General features: G+C 39.8%; 2 protein-coding genes across 5 annotated transcripts in view; one reads left to right on the forward strand and one right to left on the reverse strand.

Annotated features, from left to right (window-relative positions):
- stra6 (signaling receptor and transporter of retinol STRA6) overlaps nucleotides 1-17,388 on the forward strand; it is a 67,296-nt gene extending 49,908 nt beyond the window's left edge. For all 3 annotated transcript variants that reach the window (XM_082539074.1, XM_082539072.1, XM_082539073.1), the window contains exons 4-20: nucleotides 5,485-5,865; nucleotides 7,010-7,076; nucleotides 7,850-7,932; nucleotides 8,595-8,728; nucleotides 9,141-9,307; nucleotides 10,123-10,248; nucleotides 10,907-10,977; nucleotides 11,484-11,563; nucleotides 11,797-11,858; nucleotides 12,087-12,249; nucleotides 12,420-12,495; nucleotides 12,883-13,016; nucleotides 13,760-13,877; nucleotides 14,160-14,261; nucleotides 14,354-14,517; nucleotides 15,113-15,250; nucleotides 16,344-17,388. In XM_082539074.1, the coding sequence (XP_082395200.1) occupies nucleotides 5,813-5,865; nucleotides 7,010-7,076; nucleotides 7,850-7,932; nucleotides 8,595-8,728; nucleotides 9,141-9,307; nucleotides 10,123-10,248; nucleotides 10,907-10,977; nucleotides 11,484-11,563; nucleotides 11,797-11,858; nucleotides 12,087-12,249; nucleotides 12,420-12,495; nucleotides 12,883-13,016; nucleotides 13,760-13,877; nucleotides 14,160-14,261; nucleotides 14,354-14,517; nucleotides 15,113-15,250; nucleotides 16,344-16,582 (1,977 nt within the window). In that variant the 5' untranslated portion in view covers nucleotides 5,485-5,812 and the 3' untranslated portion in view covers nucleotides 16,583-17,388. The remainder of the gene's footprint in view (nucleotides 1-5,484; nucleotides 5,866-7,009; nucleotides 7,077-7,849; nucleotides 7,933-8,594; nucleotides 8,729-9,140; nucleotides 9,308-10,122; nucleotides 10,249-10,906; nucleotides 10,978-11,483; nucleotides 11,564-11,796; nucleotides 11,859-12,086; nucleotides 12,250-12,419; nucleotides 12,496-12,882; nucleotides 13,017-13,759; nucleotides 13,878-14,159; nucleotides 14,262-14,353; nucleotides 14,518-15,112; nucleotides 15,251-16,343) is intronic.
- Nucleotides 17,389-17,468: 80 nt separating this feature from the next.
- islr2 (immunoglobulin superfamily containing leucine-rich repeat 2) lies at nucleotides 17,469-23,617 on the reverse strand (the record flags this gene model as incomplete). Of its 2 annotated transcripts, none has more annotated exons than XM_082539070.1 (2): nucleotides 17,469-21,548; nucleotides 23,573-23,617. In XM_082539070.1, 2 exons carry the CDS (start codon nucleotides 23,615-23,617, stop codon nucleotides 19,407-19,409), a joined length of 2,187 nt encoding a protein of 728 aa, XP_082395196.1. In that variant the 3' UTR covers nucleotides 17,469-19,406. The 2 variants fall into 2 exon arrangements, with proteins under 2 accessions (XP_082395196.1, XP_082395197.1); XM_082539071.1 differs by lacking the exon at nucleotides 23,573-23,617 and adding an exon at nucleotides 22,126-22,536 and having other exon boundaries at nucleotides 17,470-21,548.
- Nucleotides 23,618-23,896: the final 279 nt, after the last annotated feature.

Here is a 23,896-nt window from a genome sequence, read left to right on the forward strand (position 1 = left end):
ATGGCTGTTGACACTCATTGTTGTCTCTCCTGACATCCTCTGTACATACTGACAATGAAATGAACAGAAAATTTCAAATGTGGATTTTTTTTCATGCAGTAAGATTTTCAGTCCAGTTCTTGTGTAGTTTGGCATACTGGCTCCTTGGCAGCTATCTTTCAGGGACTAGTACATGGATCAACTGAAGGGCTCAGGTCTTTGCTGTTTTTTTTTTTTTAACCTTTTTTTTTTTTTTTTTAAACACAACTTTTATATCATATTTATTTGCTCTAGATAGTTTTTTAGGCTTGCCTCTTCACCAGTTGTCCTCCACTTGTCCAGTTTCCTCAAATGTTTTAAGAACACACTGGATAGCATGCTGAGATACGCCAACTAATAGCTATCTGGGAGGTCACATTGTTGGTGCAAAAATCATATTTTATGCCTGTCAAACTGTGTTTTTAATTTATTTACTGCATTTTTCATAGATTAGATTAACTAAAGAAATTAGAACATTGTGTTCTTGTGACATGCTGCAAGTAACAAAGTGGCCAAATGTTTATTATGTATAGACACAATACCAGTTCATCCCTTGAACCAATATGCCGTTTTATACTTGAACAGTCAGTGTTAAGTGTCTTAACAAACAAAGAAAAACAAATTACTCTGAAAATGATCAGGTACAAATACTGGACTAAAAATGAGTGAAAAAGCTGTTGATGTACAAAGAAAAGAGGCCTTAGAAAGCCTGGACAACTTTTACTTTGAAACTTAAATTGTGAAAAACTCCAGCTCCTTGGAAGCAAAATATGAAGAAATGTAGGGTGGCTCAAGACTTTTGCACATCACTGTAATAAAGAAGAGAAACCCCCCCCAGATATTTTTAAGGAAGATTAAGTTGTATTGAGTTACTTTCAACTGAGCTATTTCAAATTGAAACTAAACTGTTTTGGAAGGCCTCAAACAACCTCCAGCGCACAGCACTTACTTCAATGGAGTAAAACATACCAGCCGAATTCAGATTGACTTCTTATTATTTGCTGTTTTTGAATGAGAACAGGATGACTGCTTACTCATTACTTCAGCTACAGGTTTTTTTCAGAAGAAACCTGAAGTCAGCAAGTTAATAATTATGATACCAAGCTCATCCTCATGATGTGATTACTGTGCTTCCTCAAGAGCTTGCTCAACGGTATTAGGAGGATGTATTCACTTGTATGGAAAGGCCAGAGGAAGGTCATCTGTGACGTGTATGTAGAAGAGCAACTCTGGGCTCTTAAAGTTGCACTTGAGATTTCTACTCCAGTATCACAAAACTAGACGAGGGAAGAATAGCATTTGTTTTACCCTAAGAGACTGCAGACATGAATTTTACTGCTCCCTGGTGTGAAAAAATAGAAAGTGAGGTATGTTGTGAGTGTTATCAAAATCCCGAGGTTAGTGTAGGCATAACTCCTCTTCTCCAGGAATAACAATGAACTCTCCTCCATGAAAAGGAGTTAATAATGACCTTCACAAAGCACCTAACTTAATAAACTCACTATACACCAGCTGCTCTTAGTAGATCACTCTGTCTCCAGGGAAAGAACTAAGTTGATAATTTTGCCCAGGAGTTCATCCCCATCTATGATGCTTTTACCTGGGTGAAAAACAAACAGAGCCTTAATTAGTAGAGAAAAAACATCAATAAAAAAAATTGAATCGTACACTGTCGGCTGACTCGTCTTGAATCTGAAGGACGTCTCTTCCCAGGTTGCACAGCTTGGGCAAAAACTAAATAAATCAGGTGAAATTCACAGTCATGGGATGACACAGTGGATGGGAATGGACCTCCCGTGCATTGTGACAGATGTTTCCCCAGTCTGACACATCTATGACAGGAACAATTCCCTCTTTGACCTGATATGTCAACAGTGCAAAAATCCCCAGCAGGATGTCAACAAAGGTCAGTAAGTAGGCTAAAAGCACCAATAAGGCTAAATAATGGCAGTTAACTAATAATGTATCACTTTAAATATTGATTCCAATCTATAGGCACGCCCATGTGACAAACGTTTTAGCACCAATTGCCTGTAACTGTAGTAATGGAAATATGCATCTATACCTACACACTAAAACTTGAACTTGGCCACATTAATCATTTCTTTATATTTCACAACAGTTTTTTTCTCTCTTTGCATGGAGCAGCACTTTTATGATGCTTTCATCACAACAAGATAGAGAGTACAAAGTCCCCACTTTACACTGCAAGAGCTGTTCAGAAAAAAACTAGTTGCACTTGAGAGTTATGTTTCTGTAATTAGTGAACTTCTCCAAGGGGTGTATGAAGCCTCAGTCCCTTCTCTAAAGACAGCACCAGGTCAGCAAAAGGTAAGGTACTAATTACAGGCTCCATAGTTTCGGTGAACTTTGTGAGCTAGTCCAGAGTGGTGTTTTACTGAAGCTGCCTATAGGTCAAGGTGATGCACAAAACCAACCTTGTTTAAATGTGCCTGATTTCGTGCTCTTGGCAATATTGGAAATGGGTAGATTTTAAGCAATTGATGATTTTCCATGCTTATCTGGTGCTGCAGCACACCCACATGTGGTTCTTTAAGTAGCTAGCTATTTAAAGATAATGAAATTAAGTTGCCACTGCAGATGGTGTAAAATACACTCACGTTATTGCTCTTCTAATCACCCTAGAAGGTGCAGGTTTAACTGCACAAAACACAAGCAAGGTTAGATTAGTCCATTGCACATGCGGGACAGTGGCACAGGTGGTTGAGTTACCTGCTGTCGCTCTCAAGCTGAAAGTGCCTTTGTTTGCAAGATCAAACTCCACTTCAAAGGCATGAAATTTCTCAGTGATGTTTGCAGGAAACCGAATCTAACCCGATCCCTGCAGCTGTCTTTCACATAAAACACGACAGTCATGTTCATCTGTGGGGATCTGATTTGCAACTACATTTTGGTTTGAACTGCGAAAAATGAAAAACATAAAAGGTATGCGGAGTGTTTGATTATAAAGAGTTATGAAAATCACCTTCTCCACATGTAGCAGGTAATTTAAGATGCAATAAAGGTGGCGTCACCACAAAAATATATATGTATATAAAATTTTGGTGCAGTGAGTGATTGTGCTAACATCTTTTCAATGTCTGCTTTCCCAGATCTAACTAGTTTGTGAATGCCTGCCTTGTCTGTCTTTATGATGTCGGTGTTTACATTGTTAAGAAGGGATTAGTTAATCAGTATTTCAATTGTGTTTATTTTAAACACTCATGCTTAACATAGTTTCTTCCAAAAGGCTTTAGAGCTGACTTCCTAAACCTGATACAAGTGAACTGTCTGCCTCAATCAAACTGCCTCTCTGTGATGTAACTGTTCAAAGCATTCTTTGTTCACTGACCCCTTTATTTGTCGGGCTAGTTTTTCTTTGGGAGCACATTTGATTTGGTGGCTTACTAAGCTTGAGAAACCATGTTTTCTTAAGGGTGTTAGGGGGGAAAATTTTGTTGAGTTTTAAGGTTGTGTGCCTTTAATCTTGGAATAATGAGACATGGAAGCAATGTTGCAGAACTGACTTAGTCTCAGCCAGCTGCAGCTGAATGCTGGAAGAGATTTCTGCAGACATGCTGCACAGAATACATACAGTAGGATCTTTTGTGTATGTGGGGCAACATAGATATACAATTTCAAGTGTTTCTGTTTTTTTGGTTTTTTTTATTCAACTTGTTGCACAAAAGGAAATTAACAGGAGTTATAACGCTGACCTCTGACCTCTGTCACACATTCCTATGCTTTTGTCATACTTAAGGTAGCCATGTAGCCAACATCTAGTTAATAAGGTTAATTAGATGGGAGCAAGGATGAGCCTAACTTCAGAGAGATTAAGCTTCTGTTGATATTCTACATTCCTTATTGAAAGTAATGACAAATAAGAGAGACTGCTGTGATTATTGTTGATTATACTGCTTCTACTGAAGTACAGCAACACCACCTGAACCTGTGTTGTTGTGGTCACCTGTCATAGTATAGCCACATTTTGATATTTTGAGTAAACCTGCTTTGTACCTGGATTTAATGTTTACAGAAGAATTGTCTTGATTAGGGAGTCATGGCAACCTGCTTCCATGGGTTGAACTAGGTCATGTGAAACAGACAAAAACACAGGTATAAAACAATAAATATTATTATTTTAGGCCTTCAACCATAGACTATATTCATTCTTGATTTATTTGTTCTCATTTTTTAAAAGACCGATCAGCCACATGGTCCAAACTTGAAGGAAATGTGCAAAAGCAACCAATGCAATAACTTCTACTTATTTTTGTATCACTTGACCCATCCAAGAGTTTCAGTTTATAATGGAAAACCAAAAAGAAAAGAAGGAACTCATCACATATGAAAAGACTGAAACAGCAAATTGTCCGACATCCCTGCTCGGCAAATAACTTACAGCTATTGGATAATAAATTATTAAAAATCAGTGATGGTTTCTGTTTGCCCAACAAATCAGGTATTCAGTTCTTTAGGAATAAGGGGAAGAAGGAGAAATGAAAGTCAGTCAGAAAGAAATTAATTTTTCTCGAACCTCTATCAAATAATTTAAAAAACAATATTAATAATGTGATAATTTAACTATGTGCAGTGGTAACTGAATTTAAAGATATGTGAAAGGCAATTAGTATTTATAATCTGAACTTTACTGTCCATTGTACATCCATACAAGAAACCCTTTTTTGTATATCATTCATCTGTCAAAGACACCATTGGTATGTTAAAAAAATAAAAAAGCTCAGATGAAATTTCTTTCCTCTGGGCACATTGACAGTAACTCATTCACCATCACATATACACATTTCCTCCTTTCTCATTATGTTTTGTGATCCTTATCAGGACGACTTGCAGCATTGTTTGGACATAACTTTCAAATATTTTAAAATAACTTGATATCAGCATGGAGGCTAAAGATGCACATATCTGGTTAAGAAACTTGTCGTCACATAAATATGTACTAGGACATGCTATCTTAAATTATGTGCAGAAGACAAAGTACTGAGGTAAATCAACCCCTCCTTGATCCTTATCATGCTGAAGGTGCAGAGTTATGCGAGGTGATGTGAGGATACACCTTAGTGACTGTATTGAAACCCTTCCATTCTGCTTTTCTTGTTCCATGTTGCAATGGTGGGTTTCCTGGATTTAGTTTGGGTAACCTTTAGCAAATGCACCTGAACCATGACTGAAAGGAACAACACCTGAATTTCCATGTTATCAACGTGGAACTCTGATTGCTCCGATAGAAAAGCCTCATAGCTCCCAGCTACCCACATAGTCCCAGCTGGAGTTTTATAACTCTGCACACCTGACCACTGCAGCCACCGGCCACAGGTCCAATAACACAACTCCAAAAGTAGATGTAATCCCTGTAAGCCACAGGTGGCCTTACAGATTGGCTACCCAGATCTCCACATTTTTCCCTTCTTTCACACCCTGCCCCCCTCTCGCTCTCTTCCCCAGGCTCTTGGTGCGGTGGTAACCCTGAGCTGAAATAGGGCCTTTGGAAGGTAGAGACAACGCGCTGCAGCCAGGACCTGTCACATTACTCTCAGCTACACAGTGGGACCAGGTCACCTGAATGCAGTGAAGGAGGGTAGCTGAGTCTGAGTGCAAGTAGACCAAACACAGGGAAACAAGGACACTTGCAGCAGCAACTGAGTCCAGCGTGGGATTTGGAAGACACTTTTGCCTTGGAGACAAGGTGATCACAGCTGTGTGCCACTTTGTGGTTAAAAGAACTCCAGATCTTTTGTAAGACGTGGGACTCTTTTGATAAAGAGAAGTCGCAATGGACTATGACTACCCAGAATTGGATCCACTGCCATCCAAAATTGAACCAGAGTAAGTAAAGTCTTAACATTTAAGTTGAATTCTTTCAAGTTAATGCTATTTTACTTTAATGCTTTTAAATCTTTGCTTAAAATTAGTCTGCACTTTGTTTGATGTTTATTAGTAGTTCTTAAAACTTTCTCTGAGGGTGAACAATGTCTCTGTGAGATTCTCCTCTCATTGAGATATTAGGTGACACTTGGCACACTTCTGCAGTGCCAGCGCCAGCGTCAGTGTGTGGTCTTCTTTCAGTTCTTATTATTTATCATGTCGAGGCTGTATCCTTTTCATCTTTTGAGGTTGTAGGTTGTCCTGGAAATGCCTGTGGAACTTATTGGAAAAACGTTAGACTTTTTAAACATTTGTCTGTACGTATATTTCACACCCAAAATGTTACCAAGTTGCACTTTATATGATACCGCTTAAAGATCCATGACGTATCCCACAGTGAAGCTTTTTCCTCTTAGCTCCTTTTGTCCAAATTGCTTTTCTATGTTGTTAAAATCCATTATGTTTTCATTGGTATGGGGTAGTTAATAAAAGAAATGATGCCTCCAGATGAACAACACAAATGAAGTATGGTGGAAGAAGCTGCCATGTTTAGCTAAAAAGCCATTTTGCTGTTATAAAAAAATAATACTGTATTGAGTTGTAGCTAGTCTTGGGCCTCTAATATAGCTCCCTGTCAGTTTATGAAGCATAAACGGCTGCACCACTGAGAGCTGGCTATAATAAATTTTTTTCACATTGTTGTAAAATAGCAAGTTAGGAATTCACAGATTGTTTAGAAAGGTAGGAAATATTGAAACATCTATTCTGGAAGCTGCCATCTTTATGCTCACAGATGATAAAGTAAGTGGTTGATGTGTGAGGCCTTCTCTGAATTGTAATTACAACCCCATGACCAGGCATTCCTGCTCTTCTAGAGCACAGGAACATGAACACAGGCATTTGTTGTTTCCCTGTCACGCCGATACCAATCCGTTTAACATGCAAATCTGTGCTGCGGGATTTCAGCTGCAGAGTTTCCAACCACAAATGGCGCTGATAGGGAAAGTGTGAAAAGGTTAATGAGCTATACTGAAGGTCAGCGCAGTGACTCAAAAGCCTTCAGTTATATTTTACTCACGTGAATGTTTTGCTCCATTTGTTTTAGAGTAATCCCTCCCTGTGACCCTACTGCTGACGACAGGCTCTATCATATATGCATCACTGTGATATCTGTAAGTCCGCAGTCTTCTTGGATTAATATGACACCACATTAAACTGTCCTGTATATTACATCCTGTTGTCAGGCGTGTACTGATGTGCCACACTGAGACATCAAGGTTTGCGTTTCTGTCGTTTCTAATTGCATTCAAGTTTTAAAAATGTACAAAAATGTTGGTTTGAAGGAAGTTTTGCGAGCCCTTTGGCAATGATCCCAGGAACAAATAATCCTGTTATGTGATCATATTAGATCATATTAGATCCATATTAGAAAATTGTTTTTGCCTAATGTTTTGCTGCTTATTAAACGCTGCACTTACAGGAATAATAAAAAGAAAGCTATTTGTAGCCCACATTCTGACTAAACTGAGATATAATTTTTCAAATTTAGAAGTTGTTAAGCACTACATTACAAAACATTTGTATAATCACTGAACACAGATTTGCCATTTTAGGTTTAATGATAAGTACATTTGTGTTTTCATGATGAAGCTCCTTCATTAACTGATTATGGATGGTCTTTGTAGTCGGTCCAGACTTATAGTCTAGCTTTTTTTCCCCCATTTCTGCTTTCTAAATGTGTCTCAGGTCATGACAGGTCATTGAACTTCATTCAAGCAACATTCTTGGGGAGCATTAGTCAGACGCTGGTGTTTGGCCTTTTGTATCACAGACACCCCATCATTTTTCCCTTTTTTTTTTTTTGCCTGATGCAGAGTGAAGCATGAGCTGCATAGTGGGCTGTAGTGAGCTATGGTGGGCTAACTGAGGTCTATTCTCCTTTTAGCTTGTTGTCATGCTGATTCTGGCAGTGTTGGCAAGGCGCATGAAGGTCGGCGACAGACAGAAAGGACTCCCAGGTTTACTCAGGTGAGCCTCACTTTACTTTATCTTACAGTTTCACAGGTGAAATTGAAAATCCAGTTTTTACAGACGCGTCCTGTACCCTACTATTACTCTCACCCAGCTTTTCAGTCGACCTGTCTACTGGCTTCCATCTATTTAACAGTGACATGAAGCTTTATGTGCAGAAGCTATAGCAGAATCTATTGTAGGGATAATTTGGCATTTGGGGCGAGTTTTAAATGTAGCAGGTGCTAATTGTGTTTATTAGCTTTGGGTAAGACCTTAAATCAATTGGAAACATGGTTTAGTTTGTTTGTCACTTTATTTATTAATTAAATCTCAAGTCAAGATGACATTCAATTATCCCCCATTTCTGCTGTTCATTGGTCAGTGACTAAAACTATGGCAAAAACCTGAACTGGATTCAGGTGAGAACATTCAAGTGATCCGTTTGAAACTTTAGATTAAAACTTTAAAAATCAAAGCCTTATTTTCATGCTACATGAATTAGAAAATTCTCTTTCTCTATCTTCTCTAACTGAGCTGGCATTTTTTTAAAGTTTTCTAGTGAAAACTTAAAAATGTTCCTTTTAAGTTTCATCATTTCTCACTTGATCAGTAACTGTTTTATCCAAATGTGAGGAGGATGTCAAGTGAGCTCTAAATACCTGCTGCTTTATTCACAGTCCGGTGAACTTCCTGGACCATACGCAGCACAAGGGCTTGGCAGTGGCTGTGTTTGGAGTGCTCTTGTGCAAACTGTGGGGCCTGCTCATATCGCCAAACCCTCTCCCCTTCACAACAGACACCGCTAACAAACGTGAGGTCGTCTTGATCATTCCAGCAAACAATTTTAACATTTGCTTGTCCCATAACTTTGTGAGTTATCTTAGCAGTTAAAACCAATAGGCTGACGTGTCCCCATACACAAAAATAGTGTTAAATGTCTGCCTTATATAACTGGATTATTTTGCTCCTATGTTATTTTAAACTCTGGAGTTTGATTGTAAGCTTGGCAAGAAGCTTTGTGTCTGAAATTACATAACAAAGGACAGCAGGCAGCTGGTCCCCTGCAACGTTACACAATCCCTAAACAGTAGAGGGTTCAGCAGAGTAAGAAATGCAGCCTAAATCAACCATAGTTTCAGCAAGAGTTTTGGTCTGTGGTATGGTACAATAAGAGTTGTAGCTCCTTCAAACTTGGTCTTCTCACATTTCTGTTGTATTTGCAGAGAACTGGGTGATTCTGGGAGTCTTCTTTTACCCCGCACTATACTACCCTCTCCTGGCATGTGGCACTTTACATAATAAAGTTGGCTATGTCCTCGGTAGCCTCTTGTCTTGGACACACTTTGGTGTTCTGGTCTGGCAGATAATTGACTGCCCAAAAACACCAGTGGTAAGCACAGATCACTTTCATTGTCATAATTAGCTCCAGTTCATTTATAAGTGGTTTATTTTGTTACAATAAATCTGCTCCAGGATTGAATCACTTTCTTTGTTGTCTGTCATCTGTCTCAATATAAAGGGTCATTTCAAAAATAAAGCTGGTTTGTTCTTGTCTGGAAACACACTGACTACCAAACAAAGCTGGTCTGTAGTATCTACAAAAGATGGGATTTCAATAGATGAATATTGGGGATTTGAGATAGATCCATGGATACAAGGTTGGGATTTTTAAAAGCTTACCCAATCCCAAATCTTGTGCCACGTCCAAGTTGTTAAGGTTTTCAGACCTATGAATGCCTGTGACTCAAAACAATTAGTTCCACTGTCTGCTGGTCTTAATCAAGAGGCTTTGTCACACTTAATCACTTTAGTGTGTCTCAGTAATATGTCACATCCAGAGAACACTGTGTGTGATGGCCTTCTTTAAAAAATATATTAGTGAGGTTTTGAGCTAAATCACATAAAAACAATAGAGTAAATTACACAGAATTACATATTCAGTAAGAAAATCTATCCACGTTTAGTTCATAGCCAGCTACTTTTCAAAATACATTTCAGTTGTCAAGTTAGATACGAGATGTGTGGTCAGTGGAGGTTTCAGATGTTTGTGTGGCAGGTGAGAATTGATTTGGCCAGCGTACAGACTTTCACCACAACAAACATAAAAAGCTATTTTTGCAAAATGTATTCCCAGCGCTTAATCCCCAAACTCCCAAATCAAGTCTCTAAGTGATTTAAAATCTTTTTCTTTTTACCTCTTTGCAGATACACAAACACTACTCTCTTTTCTCCAGCCTGCCCCAGATTGCTTGCTTGGCATTCCTTAGCTTTCAGTATCCCCTTCTTCTGTTCAAGGGCTTAAAGGGCACTGAAAAGAACAATGCTACAGAGGTGAGTATTGATCTGAGAGCAGTTTTTCTGACTTCATTGAGTCATTTTTGTTGAACAGCTCTTATGTCACTAATTGTTTGGGCTTCTTGCATAACATACTCGAAACAATTGTATGTATTAATAGTCTACATTTGTGTGAACCTGACCTTTAACAAAAAACTCTTACTGAGACTCGCATTTCCTTTGAATCTGTGGACATGAGAAACCTGTATAAGCTGCCTTGTAATCTACAGGCTGATTATGCTCATAAAGTCTAGGCTGAGGGGAAATGTGAAGTCCGACACGGCACATCTGTGACCTAATCATTTTAAGTAGATTTGACGTAATTGGTTTGCGTTATGTTCTTGATCGGTTTATGAAAAGGTTACCTTGTTTTTGCAATGAGGAGACACAATGCTGTGTTTATTTGATGCTAATCTTGGCATGGTGTGACAAAACTGGATGTCGGGATTGGCTGGTGTATGAGTCACACCCCCAATGTCCAGCACCATGAACCTTATTGCAAGGAGGCTTTTTTTTTCATACTTTAGCAAATACATTTACATGTAGATAGAACTTAAAGACACAGATGTCCAAAGGTGTTTAGGTACATTAAAGCCTGACTCAATAATTTATGTCTCCTCAAATTTGGTTACTTATATGATTGCTCTTCTTTTAGGATCTGAGCAGCAGCTACTATAGAGACTATGTCAAGAAAATGCTCAATAAGAAAAAGTCGACCAAAATCAGGTGAGAATTGTTGCCTCTTATCAAAAACATTGATTTGCTGTGCTGTTACATAGCCATCTCTGTGTTCCTACAGTTCGAATGTAGTGAAGTAAACAGTTTGATTCAGCATAGCAGAGAGAGGCTCAGCAAAATAACAGCAGTGGTTTTCAAGAACTGACCATTTTAGGGATTTTAGAACAAACATGTTTTTTTTGCACCGTTGTGTCCAAGTTTTAACCATCGAGCTATTGATCTGAAGTGAAGCTGAAGAATTTAGGTAGAGGTGTGATGAAGGCCTTCATTATTCCGTCCACTTTGTACAGTGTACCAGTGCCACTGGCATCAGTGGTACTGCAACAAAGAGCCCAAAGTTGTAACCTAAGTATAAACAGATTTGAAAAAGAATGTGTTTAAAGTTGCTTCATTCATTTATATATATTTTGCCTTACCCCATGAGTTCCCTGAGGTTTAAAATGCTGTTTACATTTTTAATGTAACTTTCATTTTTTTTTCACCTTTCGCTTCAGCACGTCGAGCACAGACAAGCCCAAACTCCCCCAAAGAATAGCCGATGCTGTGAAATCTTACATTTATACACCAGAGGATGGTAAATATATTTGTCTGGGACCTGCTTAATACCATGTCATGCACATATTAGGTGTTAAAACTGGTCAAACTCTTCTTGGAATAATTATTGAATTGGTCATTTATACAGAAGGTGGTCACGTGAAGCAACTGCATGAATACACAATGTGTGCAGTACAAATATGCTTAGATTTGGAAAAGCAATATGTAATCCTGTTAACTTAATATTTCTACACCTTTACTGTTTTCATGCAGCTTTCCGTTTTCCGCTGAAGCTGGCTATATCTGGTGTTGTGTCTTTCATAACCCTGTATCAGGTAACTACCACAGCTACTATTAAACGCAATAATCCCTGTATATTTCATAAATGTTAACAAAACACACAAGGAGAGACATAATTGCATGGCTTGGTGTAGAAAGAGAGAGCAGAATCTCTCAAACGGTCTTATCCTAACTCATTTTATTTCCACATCCATAAAAGTTATTGCATTAGCATTCAAGAGTAGCTTCACTGGCTATTAATGAATGTCCTTTTTCCCTCTTAGATGGGTCTTCTGCTGATCTCAGCAGTCGTGCCGTCTCTCCAGACTGCTCGTTTGGGAGTCAATGAAGACGTTGCAAACCTTTTAGCTGGTTTCAGAATCATGCTGTCTCCAGACAAACATGAAGTGGTTCGGATAGTGGTTTATTACATGTGGTGTGTAGAGGGTAAGTGACACAAGACAACAAGAGAAGCCATTTAGAAATATGAGAGATGCACACATACATAACGCTATGCCCTTTATTTTTGATGCATTTATTTTGTACAATTTTACTGTTCAAGCTTGACATCGTTCCACATTAAAAAACCTGAATGTCATGTGCCAATGTTTCTGCAGTGTGTTATATTTCAGCAATGACCCTGTCTGGATTGGTCAACCTGGCTATGCTCATGCGATCTATGGTTCTGCATCGGTAGGTTGTCTGTGATTGCACTTTTTCCCTTTTTTGTTGTTGTTTTGCATTGAATTTCCTTTGCATTCTGGCTACTTCATTATAATGCCATGGTTATTATAACATAATAGAGTACTAATCATGCAGACAGGGAAGCATTTAGTCTGTGTTAACTGCTGCTGCAATTGAAAATGGCTATTAAGAAGAAAAATGAAATACTGTGCCATTACCAGAAATGGCATCGCATTAAAATAAATGGATTTCCGAGTCAAGTATTGAATTGAGTATTCAGTCTATCTCTTGCTAAATTGCTTCTTCAATTTACTATGTGATTTGTACAGTTGGGGCTGAACTAGTTTATGTATTCCATAGTGTCACATTGTTTTAATTGTGTTTTACCTTCCGTAGGTCAAATCTGAAAGGGCTGTACAGAGGAGATAGCTATAATGTTTACAACTGCCAGAGAAATATCAGAGCTTCCCGGCCTGCACTCGTCTGCTGGATGGGATACACCAGCTTCACAGCAGCTCACATCTGCATTGGTACAGTTACTCTGAAAGATTGTTATTATTTAGATTTTCTATATATTGTTTCTACTTTAAATAAAACAAGTTAGAGACAAAACTTTGATGAATTTTCTGTATGTAAATCCATATTCAGGGAAGAGTTCAGTATGCCCGCTCATAGTTTTCTGTTGACTGTTCTAATTAGGGGTCAGCACAGTAGATCACTGATCATCTGTTCTTCATCTGTTCATCACAGAAATGCCCTGGATGTCCTCTCTCACCACATACATTAACTGCTCCTTTGGCCTTTCCTTTTTCCTCTTCCTTTGCTGCTCATTTTCACAATCCTTCCCTCAGTATACTCAGTATCTCTCCACCACACACTTCCACATCAACTCCCCAAACCTCTTTCACTTTTCTGTGAACTCTCCAACCTTAACTGTCCCTATGATTTATGCTTTCCAAGTCCTGTTCATCCTTTTTCACTCCAAACACAAACCTCAGCAATTTTTAACAACATCTTTACATCCTGTTTTTGACATAACTGTGCTCGCTACCAATTCTTGTATATCCAGTTTCCAAATTCTGTTAGATATTTGTATTATTTCTGTTCATGCTCCTTAAATATTGCCTAAAAGCAATTCTTTCAATCGGCCAGCTCGGGCAGAGACATATCAGAGTATTCGAGCTTTCTACAGTGGGGTGACCACTGTAGATCTGTTGGATGCTGGATAGTGTCTAAGTGCTAAGACTGTAACGCTCTGATCTCTCCCCCGCAGGCATGATCATCCAGACCATAGTGTTCTTCCTCTGCCTTCTGATTGCAGTCTTCCTTGTTATCATACCTGTCCTCCACAGACAGAATCTGATTCTCTTTCAGGTCCTGTGGAGCATGTGGTGAGTGATATAATTCTTGGTGTCTCTCAGCTTTCAGTTTTAGCTTATTTTAAGGTTGTGACCTTGTAAAAAATAAATAAATAAAAAAAGATACAAACACAAGTTGTCGTAAATCCAGACCTGAGAGTATCTGTGCAGTGGTGCTGCTAGGTTTGAAATTTGACACCTGGAGCGTTTTTCAATCAACAACATTCTCTGTGTATGTTGTACAATTTCCTGCCAGCTACCAATGTTTTTTGCGCTTTAATCACTGCTCCTTCTATGTGGGTTTCACCTTTTCAGGCCTTTCTGGCTCATGCTTCTCCTGGTTGTGTTGATTCAACACGTCACCGCCAGGTTTTGCTTCATCAAAAAGACAGGAGGCACACGAGATCTGGACAACAGGTGATTTACTGCATTTTCTACCTTACATTTTCCTGTACTTACATAATTTTACTGCCTGATTTTGATTTGATGCATTCTAATTTATCTCACAGGGGTAATCTGTTCCTGCTGACATACCTGATGTTTCCTGTTAACGTTTTGATCGGGGCAATACTGGGAATCTGGCGCATGATCATCACAGCCCTGTTCAACATTGTCCACATGGGACGTATGGATATCAGTCTTCTTAACCGCAATGTGGAGGCTTTTGACCCAGGTGAGCGAGATAACTGACGTGTATGCAGGTTAGAATCAGTATAGTGTCCATTTCTGTAATAGTGAACATGCTGTAATTATTAGAAGGATTGTAGCTTGGCTAAAAAACACTTTCTTCATCAATTATTGGCACTTTTTTAGCATCCATCTATTGCTTAGAGAGGGCTAATAAATATTTAATAGTTCCCATTTTTTTCTCTTTGGACTCAGAAACAGGACGTTAACATATTAATAGGTAATAGCAACACGCTTTTATGTTTGTGGAAGCATTGTGGAAGCAATTTTCTATGAGAAAAAGCACTTCTTCTGATCCCACTTAGAGGTTAGAAATTTGCATCCTGCCCACTTTATCCTCCTGCCAGCTCACTGCAGCTCATATGATATCTGTATTCTGTGCAGGGCAGGGACTCTAATTGCATGGAAATGTCTGCAGATTTGCTGTCAGAAAAAGCAGGTGGTTAAAAAAAGAGAGAGAAAAAGTGTGATTGTATGGTCATTATGTGTGATTGCCTCAAAGCCAACATGGGGCGCAGTCCTGTGTGTTTATTGCTTTTGCCCAGTCAGAATGATTCACCCCTCCCTACGTCTGCCTGCAGCCTACCGCTGCTATGCTCATTATCTGAAGATCGAGGTGAGCCAGTCTCACCCTGTGATGAAGGCCTTCTGTGGGATGCTGCTGCAGTCTGTGGGCCAGGACACCAAAGCTGGACAGAGGTCACGAGATGCTGAAGAAGGTCTGTAGCACAAAACTCAATCCACACCACAGATTGTTCTCCATGTGTGGACAAAAAAAGCACATTGTGGTGTTTTTTGGGGTTTTTTAATGGCACAGAAGAGTGACCATTGCACACAGGTAGTCTTTGTTAATAGGATCAGCTCATTGTTTCAGTTGTTTCATGACATTAAGACATTTTCTCCAGATTATTCTTAAAGCTCAAAATAATCTTAATACCTGCATTAAAAGTGCTGTAGCATCTTTAATTTCTCTGGGGTGTTTAGAATTTAATAGCAGGTCACTGTAACACATAATCAGATCATCTCACTTTGCTGCACGTACAATGAAAATGAAGGCAGCTCTGATTTAATAATATGCTAAGAGCAAATTGAGTCTCAGAGCAGAATAGCTTGGAGTCCGGCTGCCTGTCCTAATCATATCAGTCATAAACGAATAAACTGTCGTTATGACTCTGCATCCTGTAATATAGGTGCTATATTGTATCTTTTATATTAACAACTTGCGTTAATCCAAAGTGTAAACGGGTGCTTTAGGGTGAATCGCAGATCTGCAGCAACGCCACTGACACACAAAGGAAGAGACTGATGGTCGCTCACATATCATGACAGCAGGACATGCATTACACTGACAAATTAACAAGAAAATCCGCCAGGATTCAGCGGTTGTTGTGGAATTTAGACACAGCTGAGTCCAATTAGAAACGTGCCATGGAGATGTTGCTTGTTTGCATCTAGAAAACAATGTATTATCGGGAATAATCTATTGTATTACAGTGATTACTTCTCCAGTAGCTGATTACACAGATGAGCTACGCTAATTGCCTGTTACATATTCATTCAGCCCAAGGGGCTTTGGCTTTCAGCGTGTTAATGGAAAGCCCAGTATGCTCCCACCATGCTTAGAGGATTAAAATATGATTGCTTTCTATTATTACTCTATCTGCTGTATATAGGGTGTCTTTTGGGAGGCCCACAAATCACCCTTTTCCAATTTCAGTTTAAAATAGAAAAAGGGTTATCCTTAGATGTCATTACATAGGACTTATAGATGTCATACCTTTTGGTGCAATCATGATGTCTGAACGTCCTCAGGGATCCAGCTCGTCCAGCAGGATAAGAAGCAGAATAAAGTGTCCACTGCCAAGAGAGCCCGCAGGCACTGGCAGCTCCTCTACACCCTGGTCAACAACCCCTCCCTTGTGGGCACCAGGAAGCACTTCCAGCGTCAGACCACAGGCAGCTTTCTGAATGGAAGCCTGAACCGCAGCACCAGAGAGGAGAGCAAAAAGGAGGCTACGACCAAGGAGGCAGAAGCCGCTGCCAGCAACTAATCAAAAATGTGATACTGATTATGTACTGGCTGCAGAGTCTCGTCCGGTTTGGGTCTGCATTTGTACTATTTGTCTGCATTTGGTGAAATACATGCATTATAGCTCAGTGCCTAGTGTAAAGATATTCACCAAGTCTTTCCTAAACGTCTGGAGATTCGGAGTCCCTCCTGTGCTTTTCATGTTCTCCTGTCTGTGAGGACCTCAGTCTCCAGTCTGATGGGAATGCTTGTGTGGCACTGATCACCTAGTAAACACACTTAAAAAAATAATTTTCTAAACATGTATGTGCTTATTTTGGGATAGAACTCATTTGCACTAATAGCCTTTAATCATGTATTATTTTCAGCATTCAATGCAGATAATGTAAGATGATGGTCATCCAACTAAAAACATGGATGCACAAGCCAATGAATCATCTCTTTGAATGGGAGTTCATATATAGAGTGACAGAGAAGGGCAGAAAGACAGAACATCTGACTATTTATGAATATAAATAATGAACCATTGTCATACTGTGGCCAATAAATTCTCTTTTCCCCCCATCTTTAGGCTACACGCATTGTGTGACTGATATTAACCTGTGGAATAAACTGTATATTTATTCTGTTTTAATTTGTAGACTTTTAAGTCAAAAACATCTTACTGTTTCCAGTATTTCCAGTTCTTGTCAAATAAACATCTTCTTGTTTCAAATGTTTCGTGATATTTCACCATTTGTCTGCGCATTTAAACTTTTAAATGAAAATATACACATCCGATTGTTTTTTCCCTGATAACTGTGAAAATAAAACGAAAAATACAGTTTTCTCCTGTTTTTTGGGGGGGGGGGTTTAATCACTGATGGGAAATTTTGTTAAGCTATTGCTCAACTAATATATGCATGAGTGCACTTGCAACGGGAAAAGGGCTTTTGAAAAGGAAACTGACCTTCAAACTAACCGGAAGCCGAACAGCTGCGGTAGCAGAAATAAGACCACCGGTCTCAGCATGTCTTCATGGGAATTTCCATAGATGTAAGTGCTCGTAAAACTCAGGATGAACCCTGTATACTATAAATGAAACCTAGACACTGTAGGCTTTAGTCCTCCTCTGTACATTGCTGTACTCTGTAGGAGTCCTTGCTGCAAGTAAAATTGTTGAAATGTAATTCTAAGACTCTGGTAACTGCTTAAGTGTTTTGATAAACATTCTCCTATTATCATTTCACATTTTTATATAAGATATTAATTTTAATCCACTTGCGTAGTGTGATAATTTTCTGCCGAAAGAAGAGACCTGAACTGAACCATAAGCGAAAAATATAGACAAAGGGAGGCTTTGTGACTGATCGGAGCTCCAAAACGCAGCAGTGTTCAGGCTTCTCTGTTTTTAATCCCCTCTTTTTTAAAGAAAAGAAAAAAAGCCATGCCATAATAATCACTTTCCAAAAAAGGAAGGAGAATATCTTACATTTTTAAAGAAAAAATGATAATTTTTCGTAATCGAAATAATCATTTGGAACATAATTATTCGAAATGATATGGGGATTCTTTGTTTGTTTGTTTGTTTGCTTTTGTTGTTGTTTAATAAAATCGGAATGATAGTTAAATCCAGAAAAATCCACCAATTTGTATAGTTTCACATGTTTTATTAATTCCACTTACATAAAATTATATCAAAAAATCTTAAAAGGTCACGTTTTTTTGTTTTGTTTTACAACATAGTTCACAAAAAATCTCACTTTACATATCAAATTACAAGACAGTGAAGCCGACAGACGCTCACTGCGCCCATTTGTTAGGACTTCATTGGAAAATTGATTTTAAAAAAAAATAAAGAAAATTCACGTGGCTTTACATCACAAGTAGACAGTCACATCTAAAAGTCCTATATAGACTACACTATTAGAAAACCGCACAAGGAGTGACATGCCATGGACACGTTCACCGTAAAAAGCGAGAGTACAGCAAGCACCCGTCGATTAAGAGGTTAAAGTCGCACATTTTTAAAGCCTTACGTTACACGTGGAACAACATGTTGTTGGTAAATAACCTGGAATTTCCCGTCAAGCACATCGTCACCTCTGAAAGCTCAGTTTCCCGTTTTTGGACGCACAGGACAGCGCGCAGGGCGCCGCTGTGCGCGCTGTCAGGTGCAACAGCGCCAAGCGCAAATATCATTTCATCAAACACATTAATCCCAATCTTTCTCTAGTTTCTTGGACAAGTTGAGTGGAGCCAGAGTGCCGACACCTGAGAAGATGTTAAATGGCCGTTATGAGATTTTAACAGCCTTGCACAGACACACGCGGCTCAGTGAGAGAATCTTGTCCCTGATGTCAGTTTATTTACAATGACTTCATAGAAAATCCTGTTTTTTGTTGTTTTTGCTTGTTTAAAACGCAGCGAAACGGTGGGTAAAATTTTGTGCACTTTTTTTCTCCTTTTTTTTTTGCTGCCTCGAATTACGCGCATTTCTCCAAGTCTCGCCTTCGCGAAATTTGCTCCCATATGCCCGTTCGCGTACGTCCCACAGATGGGGTAAACGTTGGTGCTTTCCCGTCGGTTTTGAGGTCCGATAAAAGATATAAATCTGTGCTCGGTTTGTAAACGTGAGTTACTCGTTTTAACCTTACGGAAACTACAAATGTCACATGAATTCAATCACAATCGCGGTGATTGAAGGAGTATTGAGGTAAAAAAGTTAATGATCCCCTTTTTTTAAAGACAAAAATCACACGGCATCGTTTTTTTCACGTGAAGTAATGATGTGTGTGTTACCTGCTTGAATATAGGCTACTTGAAAGCAAAATATTTTACAATATACTCGCAGACGTCAGCGGAGCTCAGCGGCTTGGCTGCTTGTAGTTGCCGTTGATTTCCTCGGAGATGTTGACGGCCTCTGCTCCCAGCGGTAACCTGTCACTGTACTCCGAGCCAACTTCAAACTCCTCCTGGTTGGTCTTGGATGATGATCCGGGGATGGACTCGGTCACCACGCTCCCCTCAGCCTCTTCCTCTCCTTCTCGTTCCTCTCCGTCAACCTCCCCCTCCCCTAACTCGCTGGTTTTCTCTGACTCCACGAAAGATGGCCTGTGATCAAAATCTTTTGTCATTTGCTTCTCCATCTGATCTGGATTCTGAGCTTTCATGATCAGCTTGTAGGTTTTTCCTTGATATTTGTATAGCAAATGACAGCAGGTGGCTCCCAGCAAGGGGACAGTGGCCAGACCCAATAGGAAAATGCTGACAACCACAATTATGAGCAGGGAGGGGATCTTCTTTCTAGTTGTGAAGACTACTTGGACTTGGCAGTCCTTCCCCCCATAGGTGAGACAAAGTGTGTAATTGGTGCCAGGCTGTAAATTATGGAAGCGGTAGGAATTAATTCCCTCCTCTATATTGGACCACTGAACCATGGAGTGTCCGTTTCCAGTATTTACACAGAGGTAGAGCATGTCCAGAGTGGTCTTGCTAGATGAGGACTGGTACAGACCCAAAGGTTCCTTATTCACTGTTTCCTGGTTTTCAGTTTGACTTAGATGAAGATTAGATTTGCTTTTGGCAAGCTGCAGTGGATTCAGCTGCACTTTGGCCTCCGTCTCTGACACTTCTAATGCAATAACACCAAAGTCAAAGGTGTACTGCTTCAGGTCTTCCAGGCTCATGTTGAAGGCATGGTTGGAGATGTATTCACTGCTTTCTCTAACACCGCACTTGCCTGTGAATGTGTGTGTCTTAGGAACAACACCGGTCTGCTCTGTTTCATCGTGTTTGTCTTTTGACGTTTCGGGACTTTCCTTTGTCTTCTCATCAAGCTTTGTCCAGTTGACCACATTATTTTTGGAGGGCTTGTTGGGGTCTGCAGGCTTTTTACCAGACGGACGGCTCTTGTCCACTGTTGAATCGATGACTGTGTTGCTGGCTTCCTTTTGGGTGCCTGCCAGAGCCACTTTAACGCTGCTCTCTGCTTTACCCAACTCGTTCACCGCAAAGCAGCTGTAATTCCCATCTTCCTTTTTACTCACACGGGGGATGATGAGAGTTCCATTTCTAAAAACAAGAAATCGATTGCTGGTTGTTTTATCATTAATTGGCACATCGTTTATTTCTCCAGTGGAGGGCAAGGGGAAAAGATAATTTTGATTTCCTGCAGTCACCTCCCAGGTGATCTGTGGCTTGGGGCTCCCTTTTGTCTCACAATTTAAGATCACCATAATACCTTCATACAGATCTGTGTTTTCTATGTTTGGCTGATATGTTATAGTGACAGCAGGGGGCTCACAGTCCAGTTTAGGAATGCTTGAAATCGTCGTACCCTTCAGATGTTCAGGGGCCTCGCACACAATTGAATTTGGCTCGGGGACAGAAATTTTAGTTGTCGTGATCCAGTCCCTCAGCCACTGCAGACGGCAGGAGCAACTGAAGGGATTGCTAAAGATCTGCAGGTGAGACATAGCAGTGAGGGCGCTGAAAGTCCCCTCGACAATGGTGGTAAACCTGTTGTTGTTAATTCGAAGCGACCTCAGGTCTTTGAGCGTGGAAAAGGCATCCTTTGGGAGGTTCACCATTTCATTGTTGTTCATTTTGAGAAGCTGCAGGGCTGTGAGACCGCGCAGATCTTCCCATGGAAAGTTCACAATTTTGTTGTGGCTGATGTCAAAGTTGCGTAGCTGAACCAAAGGGGCCAAGGTGCCTCTCTCTATGGTGACTATTTCATTGTGGGCGAGCCACAGAGAGGTGGCCTGAGTGATATTAACAAAGCTTTTGCTTTTCAGGATTTGGATTTTATTGGCAGAAAGGCTCACGGTGGTAACATTGGAAGGGAGACCAACAGGGACCTCCAGCAGGTCTTTGTAAGCACAGTCAGCAAACTGATGGGAAAATTTATCCTGGCAGCTGCACTGCTCTGGACACGTCTGCACAATGCCAGTCATAACAGTCCACAAGGCAAGGAGCTGTAAGAACCTTCTTGCCATTTTCTGCACCTGCAAGCATCAATTAGCAGACATTAGCTACGATCAGACATTTATAAGAGCATTATCCATTAGAGCAATCACACCGACGGAAATGTACTGCGGATGCTTTTTTATCTCATATAGATTAAATGTGTTTCTCTGAATGCCTTAAAAACAGTTTCCTTTTATTTTCTTCGCTACACAGAACAACAATGTTTGACGAACAAGCGCACATATGCACATAAGTTGTGGGTCATATTTGATTTCAGATGCCCTCCTCTGAGCGCGTCTGCACAGGCAGGTCCGGGTAAACTGGCGCTGTCCGTGGTGATGAAACGGGCTCTCGTTAATGGGTTTTCTTTTAGTTATTCGAGAAGGTTTCACTCCCAAAAGCACTTAATGCTCAAATCAGATTTTTCCCGATCAATTTGCGGATTATTAAAGCATTCGTGCACAAACGCCTTTGTGACACAGACACAGAATTAATCCGCGGGTTGATTTCTAGACATTTTTGTATTTGTTTTAAAGTTTTGATCCGGATGCTGCTCCGTCTCTCTCTAATTTCATGCAGTAACTCCCGCATTAGCTTATTTTTCCGTCATCTTACCTGTCCAATGTTAACTTCAATTCCCGTGTCTTATAAATCACCCTCGGAGTTTACAGTCCACTTGAAACAAGTTTAATGTTTGAGAAAAGTCGAGTCCTCGGAGGTTTCGGATCCTTTCACATGCTTTGTGCAGACCTGAGCGCAGATGAAGGACGGTGGAGGGATCATTTTTCTCCCGGTGAGTCGCTGTTGCGGTCCGACGGCGCTTTTTTCTTCCTCTCCGGAGAGTGTGGGAGCCTCTGCGCGTCCCCGCCGCTGCGGCGCGAGAAAATGAACGTGAACGCGCAGCCTCTCCCAGCCCCTCTCCGTGTCTATTAAAGATACAGAAGCTGCTCTTGGAGGGGTCCTCCGCCCTCCAAGAAAATCCATAATTTAGGATCCGATGTTTAATTTATTACTCCGACCTAAGCCCATCTTTGACCTCATTCGCTTCACCTTCAACCCTTTGTCTTTAACTAAAGGACACAGGTAAACACAAAAGTAACAGTTTGCACACGAAGTGAAACATTTAAAGTGTTCTTGTGATTAGGAAAAAACTGCAAAGGCACTTATATTATCTAGTATTATCTTTAATAACAATGACAAATAAGGCTGGAGAGAAGGTGAATTCTGAGGAGTCCAGTGTATGGACAGGCTCTGCATAGAGCCACAGGATACCCGGATCATTTGATGGTGTTAGACTGCAGCTGCACCGCATCGTGAAACCTGCTTTAACTTTTTGTTTTTAATAAATATATCTGATTTAACGCAACAAATTTCGGGTAAATCTCAAATGAATTACTTTTAATTTTCGTAAACAAAAAAGCCAAATTCGTGCACATTTTATTTTGTTTGGCAGCTAGTCTCGTGTCTTATTTAAAAGGCTTCTGTGCACCAGTGACTTTCAGCCTATCGCTGTGTAAATAAACATTACATTATATAATCATTATAAGCGTTTGAGTCTTGCAAATTGGTGGTTGCGTTTAAGGAGAAGGGTTTCCTGCTCAGATGCCGCCATCTTCTGGTGGACTTCAGAGGTGTCAGACGTAAATAAAGCAATGCCCCTTTTTATTTTCAGGTTTCAAAGGTTTCAAAGTAATCCAGGCCTTAAACCTCAGGTTTGTTCTCGCTAGTAATAGCAAATCCATAAAAATAAAGCTTTTATGATAAAACTGAATAAAATATCGCTTCCTTGTCCTTAAAGTTACAGTTTAGTAGTGAATTTTACATAAAATAAATTATACATATAGAAAGTGTCTTTGAATAACAGAGATGCAGAAACGTGTGCATAAGCACAGAGCCATGGCTCAGTGTCAGAGTGTCTAATGAGTCTCACAGGCCTGAATGTGCGCTTGAAACCGTTAATAATTCTTAATAAACAGCCACCAAACAGCTTAAACGACAGGTTTCGTCGTTTAAGTGAATTTTAAATTAAAATTCACAATTCACTGTCATGAATTTGTCTTACCTTCGGTGTCTTGCTTCCACTACGATAAAATCTCACTTCCTGCATAGCTCTTACCTTACAGCTGTGTGTGTGCTTACATAAAACTTATCTTTCCCCTACTTCCCCTTTTCTATATACCGGAAAAATTCAACTTTCACAAATTATTATGTTGGCCAAAGTCTTAGCCGTGTCTCTAATAAAACTTGTGTAAATTCTGTTGTTGTTGTTGTTTTACAACGACAGTTTTGGTAAATGAGCTTCCAGAACTTTATCTGCAACTTTATTTCTTACAATTTAAGTTGAAAGTGTCTTTCTGACAGATGTCTTTCTTTATCACAGAGGCTT

The sequence above is a fragment of the Aulonocara stuartgranti genome (genome assembly GCF_965226115.1).
Source record: "Aulonocara stuartgranti genome assembly, chromosome: 7".
NCBI lineage: Eukaryota > Metazoa > Chordata > Actinopteri > Cichliformes > Cichlidae > Aulonocara > Aulonocara stuartgranti.